We start from the raw sequence: 27,312 nt of genomic DNA on the forward strand, positions 1-27,312 counted from the left end.
TTGAAGCAGTATCAAAAATACTACAGGGACCTGATCAAACTAAAAAGCTTCTGCACAGCCAAGAACATAGTGAGTAAAGCAAGCAAACAGCCCTCAGAATGGGAGAAAATATTTGCAGGTTATACCTCCAATAAAGGTCTAATAACCAGAATCCACAGAGAACTCAAATCTATTAGCAAGAAAAGAACACGTGACCCCATTTCAGGGTGGGCAAGGGACTTAAAGAGAAACTTCTCTAAAGAAAACCAACGCAAAATCTACAAACACATGAAAAAAACTCATCATCCTTAATCATTAGAGAAATGCAGATGAAAACTACTCTGAGATATCACCTAACCCCAGTAAGAGTAGCCCACATAACAAAATCCCAAAACCAGAAATTTTGGCGTGGATGTGGAGGAAAGGGCACACTTCTACCCTGCTGGTGGGAATGCCCACTAATATGTTCCTTCTGGAAGGATGTTTGGAGAATACTTAGAGACCTAAAAATAGACCTGTCATTCAATCCTAAAATTCCCTTACTAGGTTTATACCCAGAAGACCAAAAGTCACAACATAACAAAAGATATCTGTACCAGAATGTTTATTGTAGCCCAATTCATAATTGCTAAGTCATGGAAAAAGCTGAAGTGCCCATCGACCCACGAATGGACTAGCAAATTGTGGTACATGTATACCATGGAATACTATGCGGCCTTATAGAAAGATGGAGACTTTACCTCTTTCATGTTTACATGGATGGAGCTGGAACATATTCTTCTTAGCAAAGTATCTCAGGAATGGAAGAAAAAGTACCCAATGTACTCAGCCCTACTATAAAGCTAAATTTTAGCTTTCACATGAAGACTATAACCCAAGTATAGCACAAGACTATGGGGAAAGGGCCAAGGAAGGGGAAGGGAGGGGGGCGGTTTTGGTGGAGGGAGGGTAATGGGTGGGGCCACATCTATGGTGCATCTTAGAATGGGTACAGGCGATTGTACTAATGTACACAGCTATGATTTAACAATAAAAAAAAAGGGGGGGAAAACAAAAAACAGTATTTGTCTTACCTTTTTGAGTTTTGAGAGTTCTTTGTATATTTTGGGTAGCAGTCATTTGCATCATTGTCTTTTGCAAATATTTTCTCCCAGTTGTAGCTTGTTTTCTCCTTCTCTTGACAGTGTCTTTTGCAGAGTATAAAGTATTTATTTTAATGAAGTCCAGCTTATTGATTCTTTCTTTCATGGGTCGTATCTTTGATGTTGTATTCAAAAAGTTATTGCCAAACCCAAGATAAGTTGTCCTCTCCATGAATATGAAATATTTCTACATTTGTTGAGTTCTCTTTTGATTTCTTTTATCAAAGTTTTTTAGTTTTTCTTATATAGATTTTGCATATATTTTTGTTAGATTTTTACGTAAATATTTCGTTTGGGGTGGAGGCTAATGCAAATAGTTGTGTTTTTAATTTTAAATTCTACTTGTCCATCGCTGGTACAGGTTGAGCATCTCCAATCTGAAAATTTTAAATCCACAATTCTCCAATATCTGAAACTTTTTGAGCACTGACATATTGCCACAAGTGGAAAATGCCACACCTGACCTCTCGTGATGGGTAGCTGTCAAAATGCAGGTATGTGACACACAGTTTATTCAGCATCACCAAGGAAAGAAAACCCCTCCCAGCCTGTTCAGCTGTGGGATTTCTTTTCTGCATACGTGCAGATTCCCCTATCGGCAGCTTTTCCACAGTGCAAAGGGAGACTTCAAAAGCAAAAACAGTTGCTGATGAGGCAGATGGCTCTGTTGGAAACTTTTTGAAAAACTATCCAGGCTAGGTATGGTGACTCATGCCTGTAATCCCAACACTTTAGGAGGCCAATGCAGAAGGATCTTTTGAGCCCAGGAGCTGGAGACAAGTCTGGACAACATAGTGAGACCCTCATCTCTGCAACAAAAGAACAAAATAAGTTAGCCAGGTGTGGTGGTACATGCCTATAGTCTCACCTATTCAGGTGGCTGAGGGGAGTAAGCCCAGAAGTTTGAGGTTGCAGTGAACAGTGATCCTTCCACTCCACTGCACTTTAACCTGAGCAACAGAGAAAAAAAAAAAGGAAGAAGAATGGAAGACCCACTTCTTTCCTGGTTCATGAACTGAGTGATGTTTTCATTTCACCTAATAAAATAAAATACAGCATAGGGCGGTGCCTGTGGCTCAAAGGAGTGGGGCACCAGCCCCGTATACCAGAGGTGGTGGGTTCAAACCCAGCCCCGGCCAAAAAAAAAAAAAAAAAAAAAATAGAATAAAATACAGCATTATAGGTGGAGGCTGAAAGCCTACTGTGTTTGCTGTTGCTGTCCTTGGGCTGATACAGGTATCTGATGATGCTATCCTACTGCTTAGTAACCTGAACACATTATTTTGCATCGTATTAATGGTATGTCATATTATTTACTGTAAAGTGTATATGAATAAGTATAAGAAAATAATTGTATATCATACTGTATAAATACAGACTCAGCAATGCTAGTGATGCTAAACAATCACATATTGTCTGCATATGTGGCTGAAATGGTGACATCTTTACTTTCTGATAGTTTGATGTATACAAACTTTGTTTTATATACTAAATTATTAAAATACTATATAAAATTACCTTAAGTGTATAAGGTATGTATAAAGCATAAGTGGATTTCCTATTTAGAGTTGGGTCTCATCCCTAAGATACCTCATATATGTGAATATTCCAAAATCTGAAACACTTCTGATCTCAAGCATTTTGGATAAAAGACACCCAACCTATGTATAAGAAAGCAATTGACTTTTGTGTAGTAATCTTATATCATACAACTTTGATATAACCATTTATTAATTTGAGAAGTTCTTTGTTCACTTCTGTCAAATTTTCTCTGTAAACAAAGCAATTTTATTTCTTCTTTCATGCTCTGTCTGCCTTTTATTTCTTTTTCTTGTCTTACTGCAGTAGCTAAGGTTTTTCATATCATGTTGAAAAACAGGGGTGGGAAAGGACATCTTTGCCTTGTTCCTGATCTTACTGGGAATGTTTAAAGTTTCTCACCCCTAACAATGATGTTAGGCTATTTGTAGATATTCTTTTTTTTTTTTTTTTTTTATTAAACCATAGCTGTGTACATTAGTATGATCGTGGGGCACCATACACTTGGTTCATAGATCGTTTGACACATTTTCATCACATTAGTTAACATAGCTTTTGTAGCATTTTCTTAGTTATTTTGCTAAGACCTTTACATTCCACATTTACTAGGATTCACATATACCCTTGTAAGATGCACGGCAGGTGTAATCCCATTAATCCCCCTCTTTCCCCCTCCCTCCCCCCTCCCTCCCCTCCCTTTCCCCTTTCTCCCTATTCTTAGGTTATAACTGGGATATAGCTTTCATGTGAAGGTCCTACATTAGTTTCATAATAAGGGTGAGTACATTGGGTTGGGTACTTTTTCTTCCATTCTTGAGATACTTTACTAAGAAGAATATGTTCCAGCTCCATCCATGTAAACATGAAAGAGGTAAAGTCTCCATCTTTCTTTAAGGCTGCATAATATTCCATGGTGTACATATACCACAATTTATTGATCCATTCGTGGATCAATGGGCACTTGGGCTTTTTCCATGACTTAGCAATTATGAATAGGGCTGCAATAAATATTCTGATACAAGTATCTTTGTTATGGTGTGATTTTTGGTCTTCTGGGTATATGCCCAGTTATCAAGTTGAGGGTCTCTGACTTCTTTCAGGATTTCTTCTTTATCTTTCATTGGACGTACTTCGCAAATGACATGCCTAGGGTAGTACTTCTGTCATTTATTCTGCTTAATGTTCTCTGAGTTTCCTGGATCTATGGTTTGGTGTCTAATAATAAATTGGAGAAATTCTCAGTCATCATTGTTTCAGATTTTTTTCTATTGTTCTTCTCCTTCTGGTATTCCTATTACATGTATGCAATTTTCCCACAGTTCTTGCTTTGTAGTTGTCTCACATTTCTTGGATATTCTGTTCTTTTTCTTTCTGGGTTGTTTTTTTTTTCCTGTTTACCTTTCCACATTGGAGATTTCTACTGAGATACTCTCAAGCTCAGCAATTCTTTCCTCAGCTTTGTCCAGTCTACTCCTAAGTCCATCACAGTCATTCTTCTTTTCTGCAATAGTGTTTTTGATTGCTAGCGTTTCTATTTTGGTTCTTTCTTAGAATGTCTGTCTCACTGCCTACATTACCCATCTGTTGTTGCATGCTGTCTGCTTAGTTTATTAATCATAGTTGTTTTAAATTCCTGATCCCATCATTCTAACATCTGAATCTGACTCTGGGTCTGATACTTGCTTTGTCTCTTCACACTCGTTTATTGTTGTTTCACCTTTTGGTATGTCTTGTAATGTTTTCTTGATACCAGACATAATGTACTGGGTAAAAAGAATTGCCATAGGTAGACCTTTATTTAGTGAAGTGGTGATATGGTCGGGGGTAGGGGTGCGATGACATTCTATAGTCATATGATCAGACTTTTGGTGAGCCTGTGCTCCTGGACTGTGAACTTCACCAATGCTCTTCAGTTTTCCCCTTCTCTCTATGGAGGGACAGGATGGGTTCAATGGGATGGTGTCAGGTATTTCACTTCCCCCAGGTAGATTAGGCTCTTATAAAACCCCAACCAGTGAGGTCTGGCTTCTCATGCTGGCAGATGTTATTAAGAACCGAGTACTCTGGCATATTTCAAAATGCTTCCCTCCTCCCCCTGCCAGAGCATGAGTGGCTTTTCTCTGATGCTTACTGTGAGGACCTTGTGGAGCTCCTTGAGGTACAGCTTACAAAGGTGTGGGCCTCCTGATGACTGGGTAGTTTTATATGGAGTTTTATTTATCAGACCTGTCGGCACTGAGCCTCCAGCATTCATCAGCTGTAGTTCCATTTTTCCAAGCTCAGCACTGATTCCTGTGGAGGTTTTCACTCCAGGAAGTTGTGATTCTCTGCACACTTTAATTTTCTTAGGATAGAAGTTTCTAGACAAGGCATTATTAGGTCAGAGGGTATGCAGGCCTCCAAGGCTCTGATGCTTTATAGGAATCACCAAACAACCCAACCTAAATTTATATCCCACCAAAAATGGGCACATTACTATTCCCTGAATACTGGCCACCCTGTGAGAGGCTGTGTGTTCATCTTTGCTGATTTTACAGGCAAAAAAACAACAAAAACTTTATTTAATAAAGATATTCAGCCTTTGCCTCTTGTATTTACTGCAAGTATTTTTCTACTTTATTTGCATTTTTGCTTCTGCTATTTTTAACATATTTGGTTTTGCTGTAACCAAATTTTTATTATCATACCTTGAAATACCATCCCCAGTTCAAGATTAAACATCTATTCTTATTTCCATCTTGAACATTCCAAGTTTTTTGCCAAAAATTTATGCCTTCAATCCTTATGGAATTAACTTAGCTATACCATGGGTAGGAGATCTTATCTTCTTTTTAAGGGTTAGCCACATTTTACTACATTTTCTGACTGATTATTGCTGGTATGTCAGACAGCCAATGATTTTCATGTATTCATTTTAAAATTGGCAGCATTTCTTGAGTACTTATTTATTCTAATTTTTAGTTGTTACTTTAGTTTTCTGAGTAGAAAATTGTATACTCTTCTGTCCAATGTCTATACTACTTGTTTTATTTCCTTTGATTTTTTTTTATCTCTAATTTCTAAAACCAGTGTTAAATAATAACGTAGATGTTATGTATTTTCTTTTTTCCTTAACAAAATTAATCTAGTATTTTCTTTTTAATTTTTAAGTTTTACAAAATTAAATGTTTTGCATGGTGTTTTGCTCTTGCAAAAACTCTGACTGTGGGAAGCCATTGATTACCCTTACCCTTATCGGTGAGGTCGGAGGGGCCTCTGAGCTGACTGAGCTGGTCTTGGCACTAGACTTGGGACTCTGCCAGTTGTGACCGTGAGAGGGGACCGAGGCGTGAATGTCGGGGACAATTGTGTGCATCTTCCCACAAGCCAGTACTCCACTGTGGCCCTAATGGTGATCACAGATTGATTTATTGGGTATTTTTTTAAGCTGGGGGATTGGGGGGGATGACAGGGAAGATGAAAGGTGGAATGCCTCTGACTGACCCCACAGACTCCCCTGTTCCCTCCAGAGGAGCAGCTTGGAGGAGACCTTAGAGGGAGTTCCCAGTACAGAGCAGCGCCCACTCCTCCCATGAGTTCTCCAGAAGGTGCCCAGGCATGAGAATATTGCCTGGCCCTGTGAGCCCCCCAAGAAGGGGCCTTCCTTCTGCCTCAGTGCTCACAGTGAGCAGCTTCTCAGATAATTCATGAAGCTCATGAGCCTAAAGCATATCTGTCTCTGCCCCTGAGGGAGGCCTTGGAGTCCCACACTGTTGCTGAGGATTATAATGTCATTGTCTTCTTGGGAAGGCAGGTGGCACGTTCAGTTCTAATGGGCTGCTCCCTCAGGCTACACTTGGCCATGGGTCTTTGGCTCACTAGAGTCATACATAGGCCAGAGGGTCTCCTGGCTTCTGAGGGCAGGTGACAGGGAGGTTTGGATCTGGAGGGAGGTTAGGCAGACAGGCCTTGGGGGCTCTGTGATACACCTTGGCTGCTGGAAGAATGGTTCTGGGAGAAGGAGCAGTGGCCAGCCAGAGGCATGTTGGTGTAGGCTGTCCCTGTGATGGGACAGTCCTGCCCTCTTGACTCTCACTGAAGCTGTGCTGTCTCTTTCCCAGGATTCCCTCTGGCCACTTCCCCCTGTCCATCCCCATCCTCAGTCCATTCTCTCTCCCACCCCTCCTGCCCACGTCACCCTGTTGTGGGGCTCCATGGCCCCCCAGTGCCTGTGAGTTCCTCGAGTCTGTCCTTCCTCCCCACCGCCTGTCTGCCAGTCCCAGTTTCCTCCTTGCTCACAGCCTCTCCCCTTCTCCTTCCATCTGTTTCTACTCTCTGCATTTATACTTGGTATTGTTTAATATTCCAAAGAATTTAAGAGGGTTATTCAAAGCTTTATGTACCCATGACTCTTAATAAATGTAGTTGATCTGGGGTATTTTTTTGTTCTTTAAAGGAGCCAGAACCTTAAAACATTTTATACATAGCTGAATTTATTTTTATTCCAAGCATTTTTATTTCATTAAGTAAATAATAGGGACATGCGTTTTAAAACACTAACTCTATTGTAAATTGCCAAGCGTTTCCATTTGGGGATGGTTGCAGCTATAATTAAAAGCACTAGAGAGAGAGCCCCACGCTCCTGGGTGAAGGTGGAGGGGACCTTTTCACAGGCCAGATACATGAGTGGACAGCACACTCTGCTTAGAGCCATCCTCAGCGCCCACAGTGCTAATCAGCCTCTTCTTTTCTCTGTGTCATGTGTGTCCATGTGCTTTGCACACACGGTGGCCCTGGAACCTCAGGATGAGATTCTGACTGTGCTGAGGAGAGTGGACGAGAACTGGGCAGAAGGCATGCTGGGGGACAAGGTCGGCATCTTCCCGCTCCTCTACGTGGAGGTAAGGTCCTGTGCACTCACCTGCTTTTGTGCCGTTGTTTCTTGCCAGACCAGGGGTGCTCTGACCTTGGAGCCCCTTGTCTAAAAGAGAGAAAACAGTGAAGGTCAGATGGCTGCCATGTGTGGGTTTGATTCAGATCATGAGGGCAGCGCTGTGAGCTGTGCCTCGGCCAGTTCTGGATCAGTCCCAGGACCGGCTGCAGCACCTCACCACGTGGGCAATCACAGCAACACACCATTTCCTCTTGGGACATCTGCACCTGGCACCCATTTTCTGGAGACTCTCCCAGGTGCTGCTCCGTCCCCTGCTCCAGGGGGGAAGAGCCCATCCCCAAAGGCAGCACTTCACCTCACACTGCAAAAAGACCGGAAGGAAGCATTGCTGGCTGTCTGCAGGGTCCTCCTCAGACTCCGGATTATTGGGCACCTCAGCCAACCAAGAGTCACTAAAGCAAAGGTGACTTGAAGCTAATCTGAGAGCTATTACTCTCCTGTCTCTCCTCTAGCTTTCTAAGGAGTCTATTTCGGCAGTCACGTCTGCATGTGAGTCCCCACTCCCAGGGCTGTGAGTGCCAGGAGTGTTTGCCTAGGGCACATGTGCCTTCCATTCCTCAGTGTGAGGCCACACATGTATGCCACGAGCTGGCCACGTGCTTTCATCCTGTAACCACTGGCGTCATCCCACAAAGACCATTTCAGCTAATACTTCCCAAGTGTTTGCTTGTGCCAAACACTCTGAGTCCCTGTCTATTTCATCTTCTCGACACCACACAAGCAAACCGTGAATGCCCCAGCTTTACAGACAAGCAGTGCATGGCAAGGTCACATCGTGTTCCTGAAGTCCCACAGTGCATGACACAACCCTGTGCCTTCCTGCCCCCACCCACATCACCTCTCACTAACACTGCAGTCCACTCAGCTCCCACCCACATCATCTCTCACTAACACTGCAGTCCACTCAGCCTGGGCTGCACAAGCCACCAGCCCACCTGGCACACAGGGCTTACGAGCTGGCTCCAGGAGCGCACAGGTAATGTAGCAGCTTTGCACAACTACAGCGTGGTGTATGGATGCTGGCAGATATTTCTTTAGAACATATGGTAGTTCCCTGTTACCCAGGGATAAAGCCCAAATGCTCCAGCCTGGCATTGAAGGCCCTATGCAGTTTGACCCTAATCTGCTTTGCTAGCCTCATCTCTCGTCATTTCCTTCACTCTTCCCCAAATAGTCTGGCCAGGGGTTCTCTCACGTTTCCTTTGAATAAGCTGCCTAGAAGATCCTGATGCCCTTCCACAGCAATGACCGGGGTTTCTCACACACCTACTCCTCAGTAGGGACCTGCAGAATTCAAGCTCCCCCAAATACTTTGCAAGTTTCCATTCACTTGTCCACTTGTTCAGCTTCTCTGTCCTGATGCTTAAGATCAAAGAACTTAATGTGTGAATATACTTATGGCAGGTCTAAAAGTCAAAATCTGACATCATAGACATTTTTACCCAGGGAAACTTTTTTCCCAGGCAGAATCTCCTGGGATACCCAGAGAAATGTACACACATGTTCACAGGAGCGTTATTCTGATGGCCCCCAATGGGAATCCACTCAAGCACCCATCAGCAGTGGAATGGCTGAGTAAAACATGGTGTCTCCGTGCAGTAGAACTCTCCATGGTGGAAACAAGCCAAAGACCATGACCTTTAAAAGCATGGATAAATGTCACAGAGTTTTGAAAGAAGCCGGACATAAAAGAATGTATGCTATAGTGTGTTTGATATTTTAGGAGGTTCAAAGGCAGGTAGAGCTCCTCTGTGGGGACAGAAGTCAGAGAGGTAGTGACTATGAGGGATTGTGACTGGACGAGGTAAGAGGGAGGTTTTGGTTCTGGAAAGTTAATATATTGATCTTAGGATCAGGTTCTGCCTCTGCTCCTAGGCATAGCCTCCTCCTGTTCACCTGTATTTCCAGGGTAAGTCTCAGGACAGCCCCTGAGGCTCCAGAAAGACACCTTCTTCTTGGGAGCCCCCTGGGGCAGGTACCTACCAGCCCCCAACCCTTTCCTGGTACAGCTGCCCAGGCAGTGCCCACTCTGTGCCACGCCACGGACATGCCACCCAGGAGCCTCAGCCCTGAGACAGCCTCCTGGGTGCTTAGCAACACTGAGACCACCCACATGGGCATTTCCTGAGACTGGGTCTCACTGGTCAAGTGTGGATGCCTTTGGAAGTGTTGAACTACAGAGGCAAAATCCATGAGGGTCTCAACCATGTCTATGCCCCTGGTGGATGGGAAAGGCATGAGTCAGCCCAGAGTGCTGTCCCTCTGGGTGGTGAACAGGCTCCTCCCTCAAATAAGGGCAGTGACAGGAAGATGAGAGTGCAAAGACCATGGCAGGTGTCCTCCCGTGAGGAGCGTCCCTTGGTAGTAGTGTCATTGTTATAAATGACCATTCCTCAGTCTACTCATGTATTTATTGAAGATCTTTGTGTCATTCCTGAGCATGGAACACATTCCATGTGGCTGCATGTCTTTTGAAGGTTGGCAATGCCAGTTCCACCTCAGGCAGCTTCCCATGCTAAGGTTTGCAGTTGGATCACGTCAGCAAGTCAGGGCACAGAGGTTCAAGGTGCAGACACTCAGGCTGCGTGACTGGAGAGGGGCCCTAGTGGTTACCTGGATAGATGCTCACACGAATGCCCCCACCCCACATGTGTACATGAAGCACCTCAGATATGTAATGCATCAAGTATCTGTCATCTCTGGCTCCCTGGGAGAAGGAGCCCCTTCTTAGGTTCCCCCAATATTCCTCTGGGAAGAGAGGTCAGGCAGAGGCACAGTGCAGAGCCCTGCCTTAGCAGCCAGATCCTCTGCCTAGTGCCCTACTCAGGGAGAGTGTGCGGGCACATGGTCCTTCTCCCCATGAGGCTGATGAGGGGCATAAAGCTGGAGGGTCTGTGCAGGGCAAGGCTGGGGCATGCGGTGGCCTGGGTGGTGGAGCTGGGGATACAGACTGATGGGAGGGCCTGTGGGGCACTCTGGGGTCTGCTAACTCCCAGAAAGCGCTGTCACATTGGTAGCCATGGTATGATCACCCCAGGATTGGAAGGGGAAGGAGCTGCATGGGGCAGAGAATTCTGATTTTGGGGAGCCAGACCCCAGCCTGGTGTCTGGGACCAGCACTCTTGTGCTTCCATGTGGGTGTTGAACAAACTCCGCACAGTGTTTGCCACGCTCTTTATAGATCCTGGAAAAAATAAAGGCAGCAAAAACTAAAATCCTGATTTAGCCAAATAAATATAATAGCTAGAAAAGTAGCAGAAGCCCCTAATGACAGCCATTTCCCATTTGAGAGTCCTAATCCTTGGTGCAGTGGTAGTGTGTTGTCAGACAAATTTTGTCTAAGCCTCAGTCGCAGTGTTGAACTCAGTTCCTCCAGCTCACATAGCATGGTTGTCTCCTCTCTGCTTTTTAATTTTTATAAAGAGAGAGAATATTGCTTTGAACCTGTGTCTCTAAATAGGATGTTGAAGCACTGGTAATGCCTCACTGGAGGATTGACCTTGCTCGCTGGGGACAGAACCTCTGTGCTGCTGTTACTAATTGTGCATGCTCTGCGCTGTCCCGAGTTTTGAACAGCTCATCTGTAAGTTGGATTTGCCATCTCATCGCGCCTGTTATTTCTTCACTTCGGTCTTATGAAGAAGTTTAAGCCCTTGCTGGGGCAGGCAGGATGTCCTTGGGGAGCAAGGGGAGGAAGGGTAACCTCTAACTAAAGAGCCATGAGCGAAGGCCCCTTCCTTCTCCCCAGTGCCCTGCAGACCCATCTGTTCACTGGTCCAGGTAGGCAGACCCATAGGTGTGCTCCTGGGCAAGGGGGCTCCTTCCTGGCACCCCGGCCTGTCTCTGCTTCCCCTCCCCCTTCCAAGGATGCCCTCAGGTTCTCAAAGAGGAACTTAGCATGTCAAGAAGCCACATGGGTGGTGGGAGAGGGGCAGGGACTCTGGGCCTCTGCACCCCACCGATTCCAACTGAGAATGCCGGGCAGGGTTAGAGCGCCTCAGACCCTTAGTTTCTACTCTGGAACCAGAGGCTGCTGGGCTTTATTGAGCTGTTTGATGTTCCTGAGCATTTTCCCGCTTCTTTGCATGCCTGGTAATTTCTAATTGGATACTGACGTGAATTTTACTTTTCCGGGTATTGGATGTCTTTGCATTCCTGCACATATTCTTGAGCTTTGTTCTGGGGTCCTACTAAGTTACTTAGACTTAGTTTGGTGCTTTTGAGGCTGGTCCTGATTGTTAGGCAGGGCCAGGCAGCCTTTTATGTGGAGCTGATTTTTCCCTGCTGCTGAGGCTGTGACCTTCCCTACATATTGCTCCATGGTTTACAAGGTTTCTACTCTGGAAGGGGGGATGAGAGCTATTCCAGCTGCATGTGAGCTCAGAGATTGTTCTGCCTCCTCCTTGTCTTGGGTTCTTTCCCCAGTCCTGGGTCCTTTCCTCATGTGAATGCACTATCAGTCTCAGCCTACGAGGGAGCTCCCTGCTGATCTCCAGGACTCCCCCACCCCTCCAAGACTCTGGCTCACAGAGTCTAGCCACCATGGCATCCCCAGACTCCACCCTCTGTCTTCTCAGGGCAGGGTGGGGTTCCACCTCTTGGTGATTGCTGTCCTGAGCTTTCTGATGTCCCATATCTAGAAACCATGTGTTATAGATGTGTTTTCAGTGTTTGGGGCTGAAGGGTAAATATGGTTCCTGCTCTTCCATCTTGGCTACCTGGATACTAACCAGTGATGCTTCATGAATTTTCAAATAAGGGTCAGAAAACAGAATACAAGAGGTATTATTGGCAGAAGACAAAACCTATAGGTTAGCCATGCTGCTCTGGTGCTGAATCTCCCCAGCTTCAATAAAAAGTAAACAATCTGGACTTTGTCTTAAGGTGAAGAACTGGGAGAAGCCTTTGAGACCATCACTTCCCAGGGAGATTGGTTCCAACCAAGCTCCGAGCACGGCCTGTGGTCCTGCTCTCGAGGTGAGCCAGGGGGTGCTGACTTCACAGCTAGTGTTGATCAGATGTGGCTGCTACCTCCAGATGTGAGGCTGTGGCTCAGCTCACCTCACAGAGGCAGTGTGGAAGAAGCAGGAAGGAAACCACTCAGGGATCTCTGCCAGGGAATGTTGGGAAGAGGCACAATTTTGTTTGCAGTTTCCCGTTATTTTTCTTGTCCTCTGTTTCATACAAGCTTTTATAGGATCAAGGAGCCTGTAGCAGGGATCCCCAGGCATTAGCATGGTGCTAATCTTGCTTGCACTTCTATGAAAACTTAGAGCATGTGTGTGGGGCAGAGAATCTGATGAGGAAAGCCAGAGGCAGGGACGGGTGGCCTGAGAGGTACTCCAGGGCGTGTCCTGGTGTTAGGCCTCTGTCTGCTTCTGTGCAAGCCCTCTGGGAGGCAAATTCCTAGACCTGTCAGGGAGAACAAGCACGGTGTCCCTCTTTTCACCAGCAGCCCACTGTTCCCCTTCGGTAGGATTCAGCCGTAAAGAAATGGATGAATGTAAAAGAAATGAGACAGAACTCCATGAAAGATTAAGACTTCAGTCCCATTCATAGGGCCCAGCCATGCTGGGGGTCTGTGTACTTTCCTGATCCAATCACCAAATACCTGTGCTGTCATGGTTTTTTATCCCCAATAAAAATAGGTAGGTACTTAAGTGCCAGTTGCCTGGATTTCTCTCTTCTTTACCTCTTTTTGAACTTGTGAGATTTTTTTTTTTATTAAATCATAGCTGTGTACATTGATATGATCATGGGGCACCATACACTAGCTTCACAGACCGTTTACCAAGTTTCACATATACCCTTGTAAGATGCACGGCAGGTGTAATCCCACCAATCCTCCTCCCTCTACCCACGATATTCTTCTTAGTAAAGTATCTCAAGAATGGAAAAAAAAGTACCCAATGTACTCAGCCCTACTATGAAACTAATTTAGGGCTTTCACATGAAAGCTATAACCCAGTTACGACCTAAGAATAGGGGGAAGGGGGAAAGGGAGGGGACGGAGGGGGGGAGGTGAACTTGTGAGATTAACATCTTATACTGTGATCTTACTTTCCATAATTTCTGAGTGTCTTTTTGTGACTGTTGGTCTCTCTACCTGCATAAGTAAGCCCTTGGGAGGACAGGCCTGCGACACACTGTTCATTCCCTTCTTCATCAGCACCTTTGTGCAGTAGTGTTGGATGTGGGCCAATATTTTACAGAGGTAATCGAGTGTGAGGAATGGCCTGCTGTTTCTGAACAGCATGTTTTTGGATGGCGGGCCTTAGCAGGTTCTCAGTGCTCATACACCAGCCTCCCAGGAGCTCCTATGGGGACCATGAGCAGCCCTGACTGCAACTGGAATTGGGGCCCAGGCCCACCTAGACCTTTGCAGGCCCTGGCTAAGGCTGTATTTTATGAGGTTTGTTCTTACCCCACACAACCCAGCCAGGCAGTCCCTGCCCACAAGGTCTCCCCACCTCCCACAAAGGGGGACATCACAGCTGTAAGTTCCCCAAGGGACCCTAGCACTGGAGAGCCAGGTGCTGACCCAAGACCCTCAGAGCCCTGGCAGGACGTGGCTGGTCCTTGGCACCGCAACAAAGTGTGCTCAGCCTTGGCCCGAGATGCTTAGTGACCAGCATGAGTAGCTTCTGCCTGCTGATTGCTTGGTAATTAGGAGTGCCACCCAGAATGAATGACGTGAACTCCGTGCTGGCTATGCACAGCAGCTGTGGGACATACTGGTTCAGGAAGAGGGTTTTCCATCAATGCCGTCCAGCAGTCAGTACTTAGCACTGTGCTTACAGAGTGCAGAGCCTTGTTCGGGATCTGAAAGTGAGTGGGACAGGTGTAGGGACAGGTATAGGGGCGGCTATACCTGAGGCTACCCGGGACACCCGGGCCTGTGGGAAGTGGCCACATGCTGACTGCTTGCCTAGCCCTAGGGGGTTTTACCTCAGGCCCCAGCCTGGCAAATGGCTATATGGGCAAGTGATAATCCAGCAGACCGCCAGGCGTGCTCTGTCTTACGTACCTGGCACCCAGGGGATGGGCTCCCCAGACCTGGCCTCCACAGGCCACCTTGGCCTGACCATGCTGACTGCCCTGACACCATGGCTGTGAATGTGGTGCCTGGTCTTGGCACCTCTCTGCCAATTCCACATTCTCATCTTCTCACGTGTGGACTTCCTGTTGGGCCGTGGTTCACAAACTTTGATGAGCGTCTGTGTTGCCCAGGAAGCCTCAGGCCCAGCCAGGGGAGCCTGCCATAGTGGCCCAAGGTGGAGACAGAGATGCTGGTCCCCGGGGCCCACCTGCCAAAGCTCACAGGCCCTGTACCAGCACCACCCACCATTCGTCTCCAGCCAGAGCCCAGGGCCTGTCCTTACCCACCTCTGTCTACACTCCCCACAGGCATTCAACACATCTGCTCTCTTGTTCACAGTGACCTGGGAGCACCCCTCTGTGACCTCCAACCCCCCCCCATCCCACAAACAGTGCCACAGTCCTCTGGGGAGGCCTTCCAATAAAACACTGCCCCATCGCATCTTCAAATGCTCCCTGAGCTTCTTACATCTGTCTGCCATCTCATCTTCAGAATAGTCCTGGAGATAAGGGTGCTCTTCATTCACTGGTGAGAAAGCCTCAGACAGTCCCCTCCCTGCCAGACCCTGAGGTTAGCAGCCTAGACATCCCGCTCCCAGGATTGCTGGTGAGGCAGCACTGTGCTGTTGGCTTGTAAGCCCTGTACCGTGTGACTTGTGAGATGTATCCCCAGCATCCTTGTTTGTGGATTAATGTGTGGACCACACTCTTCAGCCCTATACCCAATTTTCCTAGTGCTCCAACCAGCAAAACCATCTAGCAGGAGAGAAATCAGGAGGAAACTTGTTTTGTCAGATCTCCACAGCTCCAAGAGTGGGCCTGGCCCCAGGAGAGCTTCTTCTGAGGCCACCCCTGCCCTCAGGCAGGCCTTGGCTGTGATTGCAGTTTTTCAGGTGTGGAAGTGAAAGCGAAATTGGGATCTGGGTGCCCACACAGAGTTAGCAGAAGAAGTTCTTGGCTGAGGTCCAGGGCTGTGTTCAGTGCAAAAGGAGCAGCATGTCTGCTGTTGTTTGGCCGGAACCAGACGTGCCCATCTGGAGTCCCAGAGGAGCTGGCGGCATCTTTGTTGCAGAGCAGACCAAGTCCTTGGGGAGATCTGTCCTGCAGCTGGGAGGTGCTGCCACACCACTAGTTCTAACTCTTGCCCATGGATTATTACCGAGATGACACTCTGGGCTGCTTGGAGACATGCTCTGCACTTGTCTTTGTGCGTCTCCCTTGTTACCTTTTACTAGCGCTTCCTGTTTAGAAAGGAGAGGAGGGTGCAGGATGCTGGGGCAGGGGATGTTAAGATTCAGGTCAGGTGAAGACTTGAGCTGTGCAAGCTTATCTTGGGAGACTCTGAAGGCAACTCAGTTCTACTGCTGATGCCAAACCAAGAAGGCAGCGGGTTCTGGCTTCATCCTGTTTCCACTCAGCCCACACAGAGGCGCTCCGAGCTGCTCTCTGCTGTTTTACATCTGCAGATCTTCCAGAGTGAGGACAACAGAGGGTTCCAGTTTGAAGTGACTGAGGACTCACTTTGTGTTGTGAGGCAAAGGCAGAGCCCTGCTTTATCAACTACATTTTCCAGATGTCTTATTTCCAGGGATTTGTCCTGTCTCCTGCTTTCAGGGCCCCTGGGCACCTGGTAGAGTGGCACCTGGCTCTCTGTGAGCCCAGAGGCTTCCTGGTTGCCACACACACTTGTACTCCTGGCTGGCTCCTCCACAAACAAAAGCAGCCTGTCCTCTCCACGACAGCTTTGGGGTGGGGAGGCCCACTGTGCTAGTGTCTCCAAGGAAAGCAAATGACAGCCATATCCACCCTCTCAATTTCAACCGTGAAATAAGAATACATCTGCTTCCCTGATCAGGGCAGCTGTCAACCCCTGGGCAGTCAGCTTGCCCCTTCCACCTTGGGCTTTTCCTGAAGGTCGAGCCTTGACTGGAAGAGTGGGTGCCTGCTGCAGGTGCTTTCCATACATAGTCCATTTCTTGAGCCCCCACTGTGGGTCAGGCCATGGGGATGCAGCCTGCACAGTGCAGAGAAGCGTCTTGGCAACCCACATTCACATGGGAGGAAACTGAAAGAAGGAAATCCGGGAGGGAATTTATGACCATGCAGTAACAAAGTCTCTTCCCTCCTCCCTCTTCACCACTTAATCTGATGGAGGCCCTAACACCCAGGGGCCACAGTATTTTTTAACTTTTGATAACAGACACAAAAATCACAAGATGCACCCACCCTTGGCCTTAGCGGCCACTATCACCCTGCCCTTTTGGCTCCAGGTACTCCTTGCCCCGACCCCATTGTTTTCCCAGAAAATCACAGAAGCAACATGACTGCACCTGGAAATGCTCAGGATACATCTCTAACGGGCAGAGATCCCTGGTCACCAGGCCACCCTCAGCGACTAGGGAGGAAGCTGGACACTTGGAGCCTGCCCTCTTTCCCTCTCTTAGCCCTGTTCAGAGAAGCACTTTCAGACCAGGGGTCAACCTTTTAGCCTCAACCCTCCTGCAGGTGGAGGTCCAAGGTCCATGCTTAGAAAGAGAGAACTGGCAAGTTCATTTGCCTCCAGAACGAACTCTGTTCTCCAGCTGAGATTTGTCAGTCATGAAGCCAACACTGCAGTCTCCTCACGGAGACCATCTCATTTCTCAGCCGGATCCAGAGTGTAAAGAACTACAATGAGTGAAGCCCCAACAACCACCCAACACGTTTCCCCAAGTGACGTATTTAAGAACAGGTGAACGTGTGAACTGAGTTGCCAATTTATCAATAAGAAATACAAACGGACAGCAGCAGTTTCAACCACAAGTCCATCCCCTTCTAAATACAAAAGGGTTTCAAAAGCATAAATTTTACCTTCTGGGTTTATTTTCTGTCCCTGGATGAGACTGCAAACCTAATAACATGGTCCCTTTGGGCCCGGCCAGCCATGGGGTCTGAATGCCCATGGATGCTCCTTGCCCCACACGCAGTGGCGACCTCAGGCTCTGCCCCAGCATGGTGTGTGTCCTCTTCAGAGCCAGATTGTCTCAGACAGGCTCCCTGCTCTACACAGGGCATGAAAACTCATTTTCCAAATGAAGGTTTTCCTTCACACGAATGAAATGTGAGACTACTCCCAATTGCTTCTTTTAAGAGGGTTGAGTTCTCTTTTCTTTACTCATATTATAGCCTCAGACTCAACACTCTAGCACCAAAATGCAATTCTGCACAGGACTTGGGGACCTCTTACTGCTCTCTACAGAGTGACACGGGAGTGACTTAGGAGTCACTGGGTTTTGTGCAGGGTCCAAAAATGAAAATTACAGTAACAATCATGATTCTCACTCTGTGTCAGGCACTGTTTTAGACTCTTCACTTACGCCTCTGATATAATCCTCGCAAGAACCCTGTGAGGTAGGTGAGGCTACTACACCCATTACACAGATAAGGAGGCCAAAGCACAAGGAAGCTAAATGACTCATCTAGAGTCAGGTGAGTGACAGAGCAGGGCTGCAGATGATGGCCCCTCTGCTCAACTGCCTTGATGCCAGGGTGGCTGGCGGAGGAAGGCTGGCAGGCCAGGGCAGCACCAACTGGCCATTCCAGGGGCTTAAGAGGAAATGAAATACCCCCATGGCTACTCAGAGATGGTTCCAGTTCAACTGCTGTGTGAGTTAGACCATGGTGGGGGAGGGCGGGGAGGCCCAGGGAAGCCAGCTGGAGCCTGGGCTAAGGCTGCCCGAGGCCTTCTGCCTGCACCCCAGGGCCCTGCAATTCTTCTACAACCAGAGCTTAAAAGCTTTTAGTCTAAAAGATTCTCTCTACACTCATTTTACACTCTTAGAGCTCAGCCAGGCAACAGTCAGAATGGGCTTGAGAATGTCCAGGATGTGGCCAGGAGTCAGTGGACACAGGGACAGAGGTCAAAGGCATTGAGAGGGAAGGGACCTGGGAGGGAGAACCCTTCAGCGGGTGCTGATGTCCTCTGAAGACTTGCCTCCTGTTGCTCCGCAACTCCCACCTGCTGCTTAGTCACCCAGGCCATGTCCCCTAGCCACTGCCCAGCTTGGGCCACTGCTGGGCCTGCCTCTCCAACCCTATCCCTAAAGGCCAAGTGTCCCCAGTGGAACTGTGGGAACACTTCCCCATGTCCCTCTCCCAGCACTAGTTTTCTCCATAGAGGATATAATTCCCTTCAGGATTTCCTTCCTTCAGTATCCCCCTTCACCAGCCCTGAAGACCCTTCAGTCCCCTGTTTAGCCCTCAGGACCGGAGCCCACTTACTCCAAACCCCTGTGCACACACACGTGGCGCACACACGTACATGCCAGCCTACTCCTTCTCACTTCTCTGCCACTGTGAATATTCATGTCACTTTTGCCCTTGTCCATAACCATAGAAACCAAGTTGCCTTCCTCCCAGCCCACCCTTGCCTCCTGGAATTTTCATCCCATCAAGTTACCAACATTGTAGATATTTCTTTTCTTTTTTTTAATTATTAAATCATAGCTGTGTACATAATGCGATTATGGGTTGTAGATATTTCAAAGCTCCTGCTGAGTCTGTGGAACAAGTCCCTAGGAAAAGTTCCTCCTGTGAACAAGCTCACTCGCCACATGATTCCTGGCAGAGCTCAGGAAGGACAGCAGGTGCCCAGTAAGCTCAGACCAAGGCTGCGATGCAGTGGAGGGAGTCCCCCCTCCTGCAGGACTCCCTCAGCAGGTGGAGCCCCTGACTGCTCTCCCATGAGGTAGGGTACATGGCACAGCTCTGCGAGAAGTGCTGAGCATGGTGCTAGAATATACTTATGAGCAGATTGTACTGGCAGACACTCATTCACAGAATGGGTGTTTATGGGACACCCTACTATGTCCCCAGCTCTAAGCTTTTGAAGCCATCTGTGAAATGAGGTGATTGCAAGAGGCTAAAGTAAGCTCTGATGCTCAGAGCAGCAGCTATCAGTTGTGAGATCTTGATCCCATGTGGCTTTCTTGATACAAGGTTGCCCTAGGGTGTCAGAGAGAGCCTGGGAAGAGGAATGGGGAAATGCCAGTTGCAGCCTGTCTGAGTAGTGTAAGACCTTTAAAATTAAGTGGTGATGCAATACCAGGTTCTAATGTCCAGGCTGCAGAAGCAGAGCAACCCCGTGACAGCCTGGCTGGTGTTCTGTAAACGATGGCCTAGTGTGCACTGTCCCTCATCACACGCTGAGAGCCTGCCGCATGCAATGTCATGGACCTCGAGGCCACAATGGCCTGGGGTAAGCTCTGGTGCCCCTCACCAGCTTTGGGAATCAGTTTCCTATCTTGGGGAAGCAGCACAGAACATAGGCAGACCCAGTGTCCAGTGCCAGGTGCCGAGGGCCAGGAAGGACAAAGCACACTATGAGTGCTCCTGCCTGGGGCTCAGCACGGTCCCTTTGGCCATCAGCTAAGAGGGGTATGCGGGGTTGGGAGGGCTCCTTCTGGGTCAGAGATTCACATCCTGTGCACAGGGAAGAGGCTTCTTCCACCAGGGAAGCGTCTTTCTTCTCCCCTGATGTCAGCGTTTCCCAGTCTTCTTAGGATGTGACTCACAATGAGAAGTGCATTTCACTTCCAGCCCAGGGCATCTGCGAAATGTGTGTGTGTGTGTGTGTAAAATGAATCATTTTGTGAAACTGCCCACTTACACCCTTACCAAATAGGATGCTGATATTCTCCCTTTTATTCTATTTTTGTTAGGTAATTGCCCCCAGAAAAGCCTCTCCTACTTTCTACAGACCAAAATTAACTATGGCCTGCCCCTAACGCCTCTTCCTGCCAGGGCAGTAACTCCTTATTGGCTATTCTACCCTCCCATCACCATTCTAAGACTTCCCCTAACCGAACCTATATAGCTCTCTCTCGCACACACTCTCTCTCTCTCTGTCTCTCCCCCCTCCCCCATTTCCTCTCTCTCTCTTCCCCCCCCCCTTCTTTTCTCTCCTCCTTGGTGCTGCTCTGCAGCATCCCTCCCTTGCCAATAAAAACCTTTCATACAAGCCTTGATAGTCTGTGAGATCTTTGCTGGTGGAGTGCCCCCCTTTCAATTTTGCTTTTTAAAAATGCTGGTCAGAACCCAATAAATTGATAGTTTGAAAAAACAATGCTCTAAGCCATGTATCTCCAAAGTGGGGTGCATGCAGCTCTGTGGGTAAGAAGAGAAAACATTAGAACTTCTATTCAAATTTATTATTTAAAAAACATTTTCTTTGAGACAGGGTCTCACTTTGTTACCCAAGCTGGAGTGCGATGATGTCACCCTGGCTCACTGCAGCCTCAAACACCTGAGCTCAAGTGATCCTCCTGCCTCATCCTACTGTGTAGCTGGGACTCCAGGTGCACACCATCATGCCTGGCTAGTATTTTTATTTTTATTGGTTTGTGGAGATGAGGTCCTGCTATCTTGCCCAGGCTGGTCTGAAACTCCTGGGTTCGAGGGATCCTCCCACCTCAGCCTGCCAAAGTGCTGGGATTATAGGCATGAGGCACCTGTGCAGCCTGAAATTTTTTAACCTCTTAGTTTTAATTTTTGTTTTGTGTGCATTTTATAACATAAATATATTTTTGGTACATTAGCTACATTTTATATATTTGGTACACTAGATAAATATACCAAAATGTATACATTATATATGTACAATGCGGGTACATGTTGGTATACTAGAAGATGATTTATTACCAGTATGTGCCCAGGAGGGTTCCCCTGAGTCAGTGCACTATCCAAGAGCAAGTCAGAGGCCAAGGGACTGAGCAACACTGGGGCCTGGCCCTGAGAGCCCTTCGGTGGAGCATCTGCCATATCCCCGTCTTCCTCCTCAGCCACCTAAGAACTGCCACTTATAAGGCAAAAGGACCCTGTAAAACTGTTTACTTCAGTCCTTCAGTTAAAAATGGCCAGAAATGCAGGTGCAAAGCACAGCCTAAGAGGGAGTCCTCAGGACTGAAGTGTCTCTGCCAGAGGCTACAAGGCCCTGCCTTGCCAGTGCCACTTGAGGTCTCACCACCCCACCCCATTCCCCACCCCTGCTTTAAGTTCATCCTCAGGCAAAATCCACATAGGGCCCTTACGCCAGCCTACGATCCCTCTCTCACAAGACACTCTCTGCTGAGACACGAACCACGTCCTTCTCCTGCTGGTGGGCCTTGTTTGGACTTTTATACATTCTTAACAAATGTAAAGTTTTCTGTTTCCTTACTTCAATTTGTATCAGACTCTTTTTAGCAGATCTGCAATGAGATCAGGGTTACTGACCCAGGAAAGAAATATCAGCCAGTATAGAGAGCCTGAACCCAAAGAGGGTGGAGCCTCATCTCCCTGACGGGAGTTAGGGTGAGGGTCAGGAAGAGAACCTGACAGGGAGGATGTGGGCTGGAGACCTGTGACAGAGGAGGAAGGTGCTGATCATTAGTTGCTGGTCAGCTGAAAACTCCCTGATAGACCTTGGTTTTGAGGCCTGGCTTGGGGAGCCCAGGTGGCTGGCTGTTTCCTGGGCTCCCTACCACAAGGCATGCCTGGCCCAGGGTGTGCACCCTCACCCCTCACATCATTGGATGCTGGCAGAGGGCAGCCTCTTAGTTCTCAAGAGGGCACTGTCAGGACAGCAGCAGGGTAGCATGCAGGTCTTAACATGAATGCCACTGTGGTCTGTGTGATGGCCAAGGCAGGCAGGCACGTTTCTCAGAGTAACCGTGGTACAGTGTAGCTCAGCTGTCTGCCCAGAGCAGCTAGCCGCAGAGGTGCTTCAGGCCTGGCAGAAGGGCCACCTGGGGCCAGCCTGCATCTGGCAGGGAAGGGGCTTTGTCCAGTCTGTGATGAGAGGCAGATGAACTGAAGACTTTTCACTCCCTCTCCCTCCTTGAACTTCTAGGCGTCGTCTCTTTCAAAATCCTTGCCTATACTTGGGATTTATGTGCAAAATCAGGCAACCATCTGTGCAGTGTGTGTCTACAGCTGTTTTTGTTCATTGCTGATGTTCCTTGGTTTAAACCTCAGTTATCAGAATAATGGCCTCAGTTCACTGGCCCGCTGTGGGCTTCAGCTGCTTTAAGGCAGGCAGGGAGTGAGGCTCAGTGCCCAAAGTTCAGTGGTTAGGGCTCCTGCCACATACACCGAGGCAGGTGGGCTCAAACCCAGCCCAGACCTGCTAAACAACAATAGCAACTGCAACAAAAATATAGCCGAGTGTTGTGGTGGGCGCCTGTGTCCCAGCTATTTGAGAGACTGAAGCAAGAGAATCACTTAAGCCCAAGAGTCAGAGGTCACTGTGAGTGTGACACCATAGCACTCTACGGAGGCCAACATAATGAGACTGTCTCCAAAAAAAAAAAAAAGACAGGGAGTGAGGCTGGAATGCAAACACAGAGAGGGTGAGGGTCACACACAGGCTACCCAGGATGCCCCAGGCCTGGAATGGAATTGGGTGGCTCTCCTATGGATCAATCACATTTCTGCAGCACTTTTGGTGTCACTTAGCCTTTGTCAGATTTGAAATTCCAAGGGCAGGAGCCCCCTCCAGGGTAGAAGCCTCTCCTGTAACAGGGGCACAACAGAGGCTTGTCGAATGGACAAGAGAGTGTCAGTACAGAGGGTGGGCACCTGTCATTAAAGATGCCCAGAGTTCAGCATCACCAGGTGGTAAAAGCTTGGCATTAACAGGCCCTTAAGGCCACCATGTCTGTGAAATAATGGAGAGGGGACAGAATGGCCTCCCCTCTTTGGTAACTGTAGCAGGGATCCTCATGCTATGAGCATTTGCCAGACCTAATTTTCATGTTTTGCTTAACCAAAAAAAATTAAAAAAGCTCTGATTTGAATCTCTAAAATGAACCAACCCCTTTCCTTCCATTTGCCACAGGCATAGATACCTCAGTGAACATAGTCGCCATTTATCCAGTCACCTGGAGACGTACAGTGCTCTGCAGTGATAAGATCTGATGAGATGCAGCAGAAAAGCTGTGAGCAGTGGCTGAACTACTGCTCGTTCACTTTGTCACTTGGAACATGTCACTTAACCTTTCTGACCCTCAGTCTCTTCATCTGTAAAATGGCCACATTGCTGTCACCTCTGACGGCTGTTGTGAAGGTCAGAGGAGTATGTGTGCGGATGAAGGTGGATGTCAGAAGTGTTTGGCCAGCGGGTATCACCAGGCCACTTGCTTCTGACCGGCTCAGTCAGTGACCAAGAGTTCCTATTTGGTGGTCCCTCTCCTCAAAGGCCCTGGGCATGTGCCCACATAGCCTGTGGGATGACGGCAGACTGGGGGGGACCAGGGCTGGAAAGGAGCCCTCCCTTCCCCACCTTAACTCTGAGTGCTTAGTCTCCTAAGAATGAAATGCTTTGCAGTCAAGAAGCATTGGTGAAAGCCCGTCCCAGCGCCCTTGCCTGCCTGCTTCTCTCTGTGAGGCAGAAGCCCCCAAAACTTCTTCCAGGGGAAGTTTCAGGCAGGTGAAGACCATTCTCCACCCACTCCTCAGTTGTGAGAGTCTAAGGCCTTACAGGCTACTTGCCAGCCATGGTGGTCTGTACTGTCCCAGTCATGGGTGGGAGTGACAGATGGGGCTGACACCAGCAGGAGTCTCTAAGACCTGCGTGTCTATGGCCCCATGGAAGTTTCATGGAGAGGATGCCTCTATTTGGAGCTGAGCCTGCCCATGGCATTATAGAAGCTGCTACTACTGCTACAGGGTCTGAGAGGAACAGCAGGCCTCTCTTGGGAGCTCACAGAAATGCAGAAACCAGCATCAGCCCACACCTGTTGTGCTAGAATCATCTGCATAAAGACCCACTTCAGTGAAGCCTGAACTAGCCACTCCATCAGGGCAGGGTCTTTGTTAAGATCCGAGCCACAGGAGGGGCTCCGCAGTATCTGTGATCTAAAGGGCACATCCCTATAAAGAGTCATTTGTTGCTGTCTTGTTACATGGTGAGCACTTGGCCCCAGCCTGCACCCTTGGCTTCCTGGATGTCCACACAAAGACATACTGTGGGCTTCGGACATACTCCCATCCTCTGGAGCCTGTCCCAAGGCTATCACTCTGGGTGGGGATTGTACTTGCCCTGTGCTGGGTGAGGGCAGAGGCTCTGGGGCTGGACAGCTACTTCCCGATGTTCTTCCTGGAAGCAGCTGGCCACCTCCCACCACACGGCTCTTCCTTTCATGTTACGTCTGCTCTCTTCCCTCATCTTAGTCTTTAAAAAAATTCCTCCTGCAGGCGGCACCTGTGGCTCAAGGAGTAGGGCGCCGGTCCCATATGCCGGAGGTGGTGGGTTCAAACCCAGCCCCGGCCAAAAAAAAAAAAAAAAAATTCCTCCTGCAGTCATGCAGTTCAAAGTCCTCTGGATCAGACCCAATGATTTGGGGCAACTGCTCTGCCCTGGATCCAGCACTCACATCCCCAACTGGCCTGGAGAAACTAATGGCCCACATACCCTGCTGGCGAGGGAGGGAGGCCCCTTTATTTCTCCTGGTCCCCATCCTCAGGTGCTGCCAGTCCTATAGCTTGTTCAAATTCAAGAGGACATTCCATAGACTTGTGTAACTAGAGGAAACTCCTTAACATTTCTAGATGGTTGCATGGCTGGAAAATGGTTGAGGTCAGTAATCTAGTAAAGGCGTCCAGGCAAAGCCGAGAGAAGAGTCAGCCAGAGGCAGCCGCGGCACACAGGCCCCCAAGGCAGTGCCTGGCTGGCAAGACTGATTGAGCTTGCCACTCACCCTGTCTGATTCCATGTACCCAGAAGCATTTCAGGCTGGGGCAGCCCCTACAGAATGGGGAGGGTACACCCTGGGATGGGAACCTTCCCAGAAGGTCCCCAGGACCAGAATAGTCCTCAGAACAAGGAGAAATTTATCAAGTCTTTGAAAATGTCAGTGAGACCATTTTGTTTTCATTTTGGAGAGGAGTTGAAAACATCTTCTCTGCTCATTAGCAAAGCATTGGGTGCACTGGTGTTGTGTGTGCATGTGACACATCAGATGACCTCCCCATGCAGATGGGGCCATGGAGCCCTTATTTCCAGATGAGCATCCTGTGGGGAGGGTTCCCCCTCTGCGGAGTCTCAGGAGGTATTTTCCACACTCCACACCCTACCCTTCACAGTTGATAGCCAGCACAGAACATTCTAGCATTCTGGCTGGGGTGGGGAGTGGGGGCATCTTACGATGTTCATTGTTGCCCGGGATGTGTAGCCAGGGTCCCCTGTACCTGGTCAGGCAGCCCTGCAGCCCACACTGGGGAGAGCGGGGGCTGCCCTGTCACACCCACATGGAGAGTGAGGAGGTAGGAAGTCAGAGGTGTTCCTAACAGGCTGGCACAGGAGCCACCATCAGGGGCAGGTGCTGACAAGTGAGTGTGTCCGAAGGGCACATGAAGATGAAAAGCCTTCAGGATGGGATGGCACTGGTGCCACCCAGCTGCCAGGGCTGCCTTTGTAATGTGGCTGACTGGATCTTATTGGGAAGACAATGACAGCTTCCTGAGACAAGTTTTGCCCCAGGACTGAGTCACAGAGCTGCTGTAGTCACCTTGCGTAGCGCCCCTCACACTGTCCACTTGTCACCATGCATGTCAATTCTAGCAAGCCACCGACTCCACCGGTGAGTAGTAAATGACCCTTATTTTATGTGTGGAGAGATGGGCCTGTATATTGAGAAGCTCCGAATTGCTTCATTCTGGACTGTCGGTAGAAACACTGTGTGAAATAGGAGGAAACAGGTCCACTGAGAGGCCCTTTGGTTCCAACAAGAGCTACTTGTCCCAAAATCAAAGATGAGCCAACCAGATAGAACTGAACTGTTTCTCTTCCCGGGAGGGGCTCTTTGTTGGCACCTCACTTGCCTGTTGCAGGGGTGTTCAGGATGTGAAAGCTGTCCGTGGGACACAGAGGGCTCAGCGCCTGGGGGTGATCTGTGGAAATCACCTGTCTCCGGTGGGGGATGATTTGCCCTCACTTTGGCACCCCTGTGGCTTAGATGGCTAAGGCATGAGGAGAAAGGCAGTTGCCCCCACACCCTCATTCCCTGTCATAAGTGGGTGCAGCAAAATCAGCTGTGAGTAGTCTCTTAGTAGTCTCAGTGGCTTCCTGGTGCTCTGTGACCCATAGCAGCTGAGTCTATCCAATGCGAACAGAGAAACTGCAAATCTCCACCATCCTTCAAATCATTCAAATCATAGTCCATCTGCTGTGGGTGTGGGTTCACCAACCTGTTAGTACCTGTGTTTCCCGATTTTGAAAATGGAATTTTTAATACCACTTAACAGAGTCACAGGAGACTGAGATGCTCCAGGTCTGTTCCTTTGTGGAAAAGGGGAATTGCTTTTGCCCAGCCTCTGGGTTCACTGTTATGGTTATTTCTATATAATGGCATCCCCAGTAGAGGCACATAGCAGGCAGTGTTTAGAGAGGAGCCTGCTGCTCCCTGCTTCTCTGTCTTCCTCTGGGTCCTACCAGGAGCGACATGGATCACTGGGGTACAGGAAGCCACCCCAGGGCTCCTAGGGTGCCTGTGAAGCACTGTGGAAGGAGCGGACGCTGTCGCACTTACGAGGAAGCGAATGAGAAAAGCGATAAAATGGAGCAAAACAGTTGAGCCTGGTGGAGGAGGAACCCAGAGCAAATAA

The 27,312-nt window shown here is 48.4% G+C and overlaps 1 protein-coding gene across 2 annotated transcripts in view; it reads left to right on the plus strand.

Annotated features, from left to right (window-relative positions):
• The window catches only part of SH3RF3 (SH3 domain containing ring finger 3), a 340,566-nt gene that overhangs the window by 214,489 nt on the left and 98,765 nt on the right, over positions 1–27,312 (plus strand). For both annotated transcript variants that reach the window (XM_053588118.1, XM_053588120.1), the window contains one exon: positions 7,445–7,540. In XM_053588118.1, coding sequence (XP_053444093.1) covers positions 7,445–7,540 — 96 coding nt within the window. The remainder of the gene's footprint in view (positions 1–7,444; positions 7,541–27,312) is intronic.

Source organism: Nycticebus coucang, chromosome 4 (assembly GCF_027406575.1).
Source record: "Nycticebus coucang isolate mNycCou1 chromosome 4, mNycCou1.pri, whole genome shotgun sequence".
Classification (NCBI taxonomy): domain Eukaryota; kingdom Metazoa; phylum Chordata; class Mammalia; order Primates; family Lorisidae; genus Nycticebus; species Nycticebus coucang.